The following is a 9,776-nucleotide window of genomic DNA, read 5'->3' on the forward strand; positions in this document are numbered from 1 at the left end:
TAACTACTTGGCCGGCGCGCCCTATACAATGTAGTTTAATAGTTCTACATAAAAGTCTAAACTTTTGGTAGATATATTTCCCAATCATTGAAAATACACTGCTTTTATGTGATTTTAAAGGGAGATATGTTTTACCTTGTTTTGGAAAATGCTTCGCCACCACTTGGCTTGCTACTTTTTTTTGGGGGGAAAAGGGAAAAAATAGAAAGAAAACACGCACGCGCAGTCACATTTACTTTTAGGACATACATACCGAGTATATGTAATAAGTCTATTATTCGTATTTCCATTTCTACAGAGTTGCGAGAAAGAGAAGTGTTCGATTTATTTGACAAAAAATGGGCGACGGTTTTATCACACAGAATGAGTTAGGAAACGTTCTACGGTGTATAGGATATAATGCCACGGGGGGCTTGAGTGGAAGACATATTAAAAAAAGTTTGATTCCGATCGTAAGTATTAGAAATTAAATAAATATCATTTTAAATTTACCAATCTTATTATATTTTATGTTTCCATGTGCAAACCGTATTATGTTTATACCCTTGCTACCCCGCAATTTCAACCATAGGGCCCAGCAAAGTCATTGTTTTTTTTGCCAAATAGGATTTGCAATTTTAAATTTAAACTTATGTTTCTTGGACTGTTTGGTTAAAGGCTCTGACCTCAGAATCGGAAGTTCTTTTGTTTCCTGGAATAATAACAATATCTGCCGAATCGAGCGATTTAGGGTTTTGCACTTATCACTGCTTTTTAAGGACAATAAGTAAATGGTATAAGTCCCGGTATAAGTTTATTTTTTCTCAGTTACCTACCCCTGATGTTAGTGCTGGCTCCCATGTATGTTTGATGGTTCCCATCCAAAAATGGATGCCCATAAACGTACAGCACGTGACCAGGTTTAACTAATGGTGTTCTTATTTTGTATGTAAATGGCATGGACAAAATGCCGAACATGTATATGTATATATTATATGAAATACATACTTAAATAATAGCTTTACTCAGTAGTGTATGTATTTTGTATATTATCCACAGAATTTAACGACCCAAAAAATTACGTATGATGAATATGTTAAATGTTAAAAGAAAGATTTAAAAGAAATCCCTAATGTGTTTTAATATCGAGTTACGAGAAGCAATTCCGAAAAGTTTGATAGAGACAGGACCGGCGACTTTAATTTTTTAAAGAACTCAACGGAAAGCTTTGATGTAAATTTGATTTGGCGAACCGTTAACGGCCCGAGGAGACCGACCATGTTTTTAAAATGATGGACGCTGATGGAGACCCAAACAAGTTGAGTTGAAGGAAGGTTTAAAAACCCAAAATATTTTTACAAAAACCCCTTTAAAGGGGGCAAATTAAAACCCAATGAACTTTTTGTTTCCAAAAAAAAATTTAATTTGAATGCCCGTTTTGTTGGAAAATATGTCCCTGCTCCTTACAAAACTTACATTCAAATGTTCATAGTTTTTTGGGGCCCAAAAAATAAAAATGTAAATAAAACTGGTTTTCACAACCCATGATTTAAACCTAAAAAAATATGAATTTGGTGGACAATGATTTAAAGTTAAATATTGTAGAATTTTCCCAAAATGTCGGCTTTTGTTACAAAGTTTCTGTTCCCAAGGGAATTTAACCCCAGTTTAAGCAAAAAAAACAAGCAAAAAACAATTCAAGGTCATTTAAAAAGGTCAAGGGTCAACTTTCGTTGGTTTTTTTGAAATTATCCCTTAAAACCTTGTGGTGTCCAAATTTTTAAGCCAGTCCCATTTAATAAAATTAAAAAAATAAAACAAAATATAAACAAATGACATTGAAGCTTCAAGTCATTGATGAGTTATGGTCAAGATCAGTCTGGTCAACTTGAAGGTCATGTCCAAAGGGTTGTTGCGTTCAGGTGTGAAGCCAATCCATTGAGAATTAAAAAAAAAAGATCAACGTTGAAGTTGTCAAATATGGAACTATAGTTTTTGTTTGGTGGCTTTGTTACAAGTGTTGTTTTGTTTCAATATGAATAAAATCTGTCAAAAGTTTCAAGATTAGCATAATTTAAGCAAAAAAAATCAATATACAAGTTCAATGTCATTTTTAAGTCAAGGTCAATGTGTCAAAGTTTGAAGACAGTCCATTAGCAAATCAGAAATCAAACAAAATATAAACAATTGACCTTGTTGATGAGTTACGGTCAAGTTCATTCTGGTCAACTTGAAGGTCGTGTCCAAAGGGTTGTTGCGTTTATGTGCATGTGAAGGCAATCCATTGAGAATTAAAAAAGATCAACGTTCAAGTTGTCGGAAGACAACGGCATCAGCAACGTCAACGCCAACAAGATAGTAGCAATATCACAACATTACAAAAAGTCAACACTTTGTTTTCTTAAGTCGTTATTGTAACAAAACTTCGTTTTCACTTTTCCAGAATTTGTGAAGTTTATGCTCAAGGGGTATGACGAAATCAAGAAAGTGGAAGAATGCTCACAGGTCCAAATGTCATCAGCCAAAAAATGATTTGGTTTTTAGAAACTATTTTCATGATTTCATGCCATATTATATTTATTTATTAAAGTTATCCATTATCTTTTTTTTTTATAAATTATGTGTTTATATTTGTAAATTAGTATACAACGGAAAGATTGTTAAGATGAGTTGTACAGCGGACTCGTGCTGAACGCTCGTTGTGTTAAAAAAATCACAACACATGTACGTTTAAGATATTTGTATTAAGATGGAAAAATGTAAACACTATATTCTATTTCATCTTTCACACTTTTATCTTTACGGGCTAGAAACGTTTGGTACAGTTGAACCCACGGTCGGAAGATCCCAACCGTAAACCGGAAGTGATGCGCACGCAGTCTTGATTTCTTGTGTCATGTGATCAATGTGGTGGTGGCCGGTCTCTACAATGTTGATGGCAGTTGCGAGTTCAGCGAGCATCCGCGCCTAAACAGCACAAGGTTCAATTAAATATTTTAAAACAAAACGGAAAAAATACAACTAATGAACAGAGGATGTTTAAGAAATAAGATTAATCATAGTAATCATGGCTATGAATAAATATGAATGATTTCGCAACTTCCAGGAAATATAATCTTGCTAGAGCTAGACATAAAAGGAGGAAAGTATGACAACTTTTTGACCCAACCTTATGCCAGTTTGACCGAACATACCGCCACCTTGACTCAAGTCACATTTATTCTTGACTTAACATAATGAAACCTGAACTTAAACTCATGTAGACTTGACACATTAAAATGTTAATTATCTCAGCAGAATGTTAATTAACTCAGCGAAAGCCATTCTGTCTCAATGTAATGTCAGCTTGACTTCTAAAGCAAGTGCCAAGTAACCACAAATAACAGTCATTTTTTAAGTTACAAAAGGCAGTTTTGGCGTTCCATTGTATACCTCTAGAACTGGCCGTGCCGTGTCGTCTTTGGCATCGACGGTATCCTGGTGATTCATGTGATATTCATAGCAACCATCTGCACGTACAATCATCGCCTTTTTCTGTAAATTCACATCAGAAATTGTGAAACAAAATTGAGCCGTGTCACGACAAAACCAACATAGTCGGTTTACGACCAGCATGGATCCAGACCAGACTGCGCAGATGCGCAGTCTGATCAGGATCCATGCTGTTCGCTATTAGTTTCTCTACTTGTTATAGGGTTGTTAACCGAACAGCATGGATCCTGATCAGACTCTGCGGATGCGCAGGCTGGTCTGGATCCATGCTGGTCGCAAACCCATTACGTTGGTTTTGTCATGACACGGTTCAAATGTTAAACTTTTGTCTATAAATAAAACTTATCAGGAGTTGTAACTTCTGTCCATAAATTAAGCAGAACTTGTTTAACGAATATTAAACATTTGTCTATAAATTTATCAGAAATTGTTAAACAAATGTTAAACTTTTGTCTCTAAATTTATCCGAAGTTGTTAAACAATTGTAAAATATTTTGTCTAAATTAAAACAAAATGTCTATATTTTCGCCAGATACACAACCAGAAGTTGTACAACAAAATTTTAAGTCTGTAAATATCTAAATCTACCGTTTATTTTTTTTAAAGACCTCCACTGTGTAATTTTGATTCAACAGGACTTGAAATATATATTTTTTTTTCCTTCAAATTTTGAGTACCAATTTTGATTTTTGAAAGCATTAACGTCAAATCAAAATTTCATTAGCTCGCTCCAATTTTCTAACATGAAAATTTTATTCTTTAAACGCTTTTGGAAGAATCGCGCAAAAAATATCAATTTTGAATTTGTATTTCTTGTCATATTTTGCAACTTTCTGTAGACTTTAAATTTTTATGATTTTAAGTTTTTGGACTTAAGTGGAGTTACTTTAACAGAAAAAGAATATTATTTTTTGAAAGAAAATGTTGATGATAAATTAGTTGATTAATTAACTAATTTATTACTTTATTTATTTATTTACTAGACATAGGCAGTAAAAAGGTATATCAGAGTCAAAGATGATAAGATACGTACATGATGGAAGTCATACAATATCTTTACTGGAGAAACTGTTGTTGCACATTGCACAGCGTCCAAGAATAACTGAAAATATGGATTTTAAAAACTCGTTCTGAGAAAAAATGTTATTATCATTTTTTTCTCAAAAAGTACATGTATTTAAAATTATTGTTGGTACCCAGTTCCAGTTAAAAAATAACAACAACAACAACAAAAATTGTATGGAAGTCAAAATACTTTTGCTTACATTTTGCTATTTCATGACAAATAGTTTCACTTTCAGCAATACTCTTTTCATAAAATAAGCATCTAACATGCTCTAAAATCAGTATTTAAACATTTTTAAAACTCAAGTTTGTCCGTTCTAAATAAGAAAAAGATGCATTCGTTTCTGAGTAATATAACGTGCCTTTAAAGTTAATAAAACATTGCCATAAATAAATAATTACTAAGTTTCTAATTGACTTACCGCGCTCACTAATATCAGTAGAAACATATTAGTAATAGTATTATCTAATTGTCAACGATGTAATAATAATGGAGTTAACAGCATAACTTTTGTTTATAAATCCTTTTTCGACCACGACCACGTAGTCGACGTGGATTAATTAAGGCAACGCAATTTTTTCTACTGGCTTTGTTGCTTCTTCTTCTTTTTTTCTTTTTTTGGGGGGGGGGGGGGGGGGGTTGGGGGGGGAGTACATTGATCAACCGAATACTTTTTTTAAGTATTAAAAAGATTTTGTACATTAAACCAATTAAACTAGAGTACCAACTATTACTCCAATAACTGATCCAGCAATTTATACTCGTGTCTTAATCTATCGTTTCTATTGTAATACTACATCTGATTACGCCGATTGTAACCATTTTTATATCATTTTTCAGAACAATCGCAATCATGTCTATTTCTGATCAGATCAATCATTACAACAGTGTCGATTTCTGATCGGGTCAATTGTACAAATGTCTTTTCCTCATCGTGGTTGAAAGTAACATTTTTAAATGATTTAAGCGGGCTGATAATAACCATTTTCATCCCGGATTTGTTTAACTCTAAATAACTATAATTGATAGTTCTAACCGAGCTGACTGAACATTTGTCTTTCCGATCGGAACCTAGCTTATGTCACCAGTTCTATTTTGATTAGGTCGATTGTTACCAGTTTTGTTTCTGATTGAAACCAGTTCTTTTTCTGATTGTTACTAGTTCTGTTTCGTTCTTTCTGATCTAAAAGTTTTATTTCTGATCGGGCAGATTGTTTCCGGTTCTGTTTCTGACTCTGGGACATACGATAAGAATATCCAGTTCTGACTGTAAGTTATATGTTTCTGATCGGGCCGATCACCAGTACTGTTTTGATTTTGCAGATCGTAGCATGCAGTTCTTTTCTAATAGTTACCAGTTCTGCCGCTTGTACTATTCTTGTTTCCAATCCGGTCGATTTTTTTCACATTTTATTCTGATCGGGTCGACCTTTTTTCTGATCGGGCAAATTTTATCATTTATGTAAGAGAACGTAGAACCCATTAATTCACGAGTTGTAAGGTAAGGAAATCACGTTATTTACCTGCCAGGGCAAAGCGTTATCAAGTAATTTACGTTCTTCGACAGATTGGCTTTAATCTATTTCTCACACTAAATTTGGCCTCTTGACATGAAAATCATGTTTGACTTACATTACTAATTATTATCATTTCTCTGATTTACTTTATCTTAAGGTCGTTACCTATCACGCACAATCGTAATGGTCGATATTACGTCATTAGTGCATACACCCTGTATAACTGGTACCATCAAAATTCGGATATGGATATCGAGGACGGATTTAAAACTGAAGCACCGATTTGACGTACATGTTATCAGAGACATCCTTTCCGTACATGGACAATTATTTCTGTTTTCCGAAAAGAAGAACGCATGTAAAGAACAAAAAATGAAGAGATTGAACAAAACACAGAAATAGTTCTAACATTTAATTTATTTTGCCCCTATTGATTATCATGATGGCACATTATCTATCTATACATCATATTAATCTATCACTATCATTGCTGGTAAAATAAAATTAAATAAAAATTGTAAAATGATAAAGAAATAACATGTTACAGGCGTTTAACCAATTCCTTGGTGACCCTCGATTGGCTAACACTAAAATAACACATACTGGTTTATCTCAAACAATAAATCGTTTAAACTATGCAATTTTTCAAGACTTTCATATCAATATACTAAGTTTGTTTGATTGGGATTTACGTCACACCGACACAGTATTGGTCATATGGTGACATTCCATCTTTACTGACAGAGGACGACCTCAGGTGCCCTTCCGTGCATTATTCAGGCACGAACGGGCACCTGAGTAGAACCACCGCATTCCCACAGCGGTGAGGGGAAAATGGTTTGAAGTCAACGACCCTAACCACTCGGTCACGGACGCCCCATTATACTAAGTACTGGGTAACATTATTTTACAAAAACAATAAAACAAGCTAAACAGAAGTGAGCTGTATTTTATATGCCTGTATTTCACTCACTATAGTGTGTATCACTTAGGCGATATCAGCCACAGTTTTATGCTAATTGTGTCTCACTCACTGTATATTACTTACTGTGCATCACTCACTAAAAATCACTCACTGTGCATTACTTATTGTATATACTCAATTCAACATGTATCACGTTTTGTCTATTACTCACAGGATTTCACCCACAGTGTTTCACTCACTGTATATCATTCACTGTGTATTACTCATTAAAAATCACTCACTGTGCATTACTTATTGTATATACTCAATTCACCATTATCACGTTTTGTCTATTACTCACAGGATTTCACCCACAGTGTTTCACTCACCATACATACACTGTATACCACTCACTGTATATCACTAATTGGATATCACTAATTGGATATCACTCACCGTATGTAACTCATTGGGATATCACTCACCATATATCACTCATAGTATATTACTCACTGAATAACACTCATGGGATATCACTCATCGTATATCACACACCATATATCACTCTTAGGATATCAATCACCGTATATCACTAACTGTATATCACTCACTGTATATCACTCACTGTATCACTCACCATTTATCACTCATTGTGTACCATTCATCAAGTATCATCAACTGTTTATCACTCATTAATCTCTTCTTACCATATATTACCTGTGATGTATCACTCACACTGTATATTACTCACTGTACATCACACATTATATATCTTAACCACCGTATATCACAAACTGAATAATTATATTATTTCATCTAACAGCAGAAATTAAGTAGAAATAAAAAATTATTATCATAAACAGTAAAATACATATATAATCACTCATTTTCCTTATAAAACCATGCATGAAGAATATTCTTATTTCTTAATAAAATGTATCCAATATCCACCTTTATTTTTAGAACCCACCCCCAAACAATATCCCTTTTAAAGTCCATTTAAAGTCATTAAACAAGGTAAGGGTTATACATGAAGGATTTCAATATTAATAAAATAACATTAAGGATTGTACAATATTGTAAATGGTCAATCTACACGTAGGTGAAGGCTGACCTCGTTCTGTACTGGTAGAATATACAAGTTTTATTGCCATTAGAATACAAAAAGTAAACCTGCTATCATGGAAGTATTTATATTGTTGAAAGAAAAAAGATATTAACAGAACTGCAAGCAGCTTAATGTAAATATTGTAAACTTTAAAACAACACAAATGAAAAGTGCTGACTACAATATTTTTTTACAAACCATATAATATACAAAACAGGATCTTTTTCAATTATTATCGGTAAAAGATCCATGGCATAGATTGTGAAAAAATATCCGGCATATGTGGAAATTTGAGAAATTTCAATAGTTTAAAATCTACCTTAATCTAACTCTTTAAAACATGAGCTGTCTGTAAGACAGTGCACTTGATTATTCTCAGTGCTTTAATGTAAGAACAGGGGCATAACTCAGTGACAAGTTACTCAGAGTTATGGGACCTGTGCCCATCACAAAGAACAACCGTGTGAAGTTTCAACCCATTCCATTCATTAGATTTGGAGATACCAACTTGCCAGCAAAAACTTAACAAAAGTGTGACAGAAATGAAGACCCTCGGTAAGTACAATAGCTCTCCCTACTCTTCAAATAAACAAGCTAAAATGTGACTGGGAAGGTAACTATAATTGCACATGTCACCCAGTCTTTTACTCTTTACAGAACAATAAGGCAAGCCTGAAAAACTACCAATACAACCTCACACAAGAGCTGTATTTTAAAACAAAATTACAATCGTTTTTTGTATAGTATAAGTCTATGGTCAGAGATCCATGGCAAGTACAACTTGGACTCCATGGGTCTGATTTACATAAGTTTTGTAAAGACCCACTAAACAAACTGTTCAAAAGTAAGCCTTTCTTGTGTTTTTTTAAAACATTTTCTCCCACAAGATGAATAATATTGTTTACTAGTACATTTTGTACTAGTATAATATAACAATAAATTCTTCATATCACTTAAATTAAAATTCTATTACCGAACATGATAATACTTGTCTATGTTTTTTGTGCATTCTTAAGCTTGTAACAGTTCTAAGATCAACTACAATATTTTAATGTTAAATCTGAGTAGAACAACAGTATAGGTCCAGGTCAGACTACACAGATGTGCACACTCGTGAAACTTAATAATTTTGTAAATTTGATTGAGAACATGTTAGTAAAAGTAATGACATGTAGATTAAAATACATAACTGTATAAAATTCTAACATTAAGGTAAAAGCTTGAAATATAAATGAGCCGTGTCATGACAAAACCAACATAATGGGTTTGCGACCAGCATCCGCGCAGTCTGATCAGGATCCATGCTGTTTGCTTACAGATCCTATTACAAGTAAAGAAACTGATAGCAAACAGCATGGATCCTGATCAGACTGCGCGGATGCGCAGGCTGGTCTGGATCCATGCTGGTCGCAAACGCATTACGTTGGTTTTGTCATGACGCGGCTCAAATATGAAATTTGATTAGGTTATATACATATACATATTTACTTGCCCATAAGTCAGCTCTTTAAAAAGACAGGGGTCTTTAAATTATAATCCTTTAAAGCATGTTAAGCTTTTAGAAGTGAAATATTCTATAAACAAGTCAAAAACTGTGAAGTTCTTCATTCCATATTATGTAATTTCCAGAAACATTTTTATTGAACCTCTGTATTCAACACTCTTAAAAAACATAATGAAAACAGAGTAAACCCATATCAAAAAAAAAAA

General features: G+C 33.4%; 1 protein-coding gene across 1 annotated transcript; it reads right to left on the bottom strand.

Moving 5' to 3' along the window:
- Window positions 1-2,704: 2,704 nt before the first annotated feature.
- Window positions 2,705-5,085, bottom strand: LOC132736428 (uncharacterized). The gene is made up of 4 exons (XM_060723555.1): window positions 4,959-5,085; window positions 4,505-4,573; window positions 3,412-3,513; window positions 2,705-2,946 (listed from the first exon to the last, which is right to left on the bottom strand). Exons 1-4 carry the CDS (start codon window positions 4,983-4,985, stop codon window positions 2,779-2,781), a joined length of 366 nt encoding a protein of 121 aa, XP_060579538.1. The 5' UTR covers window positions 4,986-5,085; the 3' UTR covers window positions 2,705-2,778.
- Between the last annotated feature and the right edge of the window lie 4,691 nt (window positions 5,086-9,776).

The sequence above is a fragment of the Ruditapes philippinarum genome, unplaced genomic scaffold (assembly GCF_026571515.1).
Source record: "Ruditapes philippinarum isolate M1 unplaced genomic scaffold, ASM2657151v2 ctg2383_1_1_1_1, whole genome shotgun sequence".
NCBI lineage: Eukaryota > Metazoa > Mollusca > Bivalvia > Venerida > Veneridae > Ruditapes > Ruditapes philippinarum.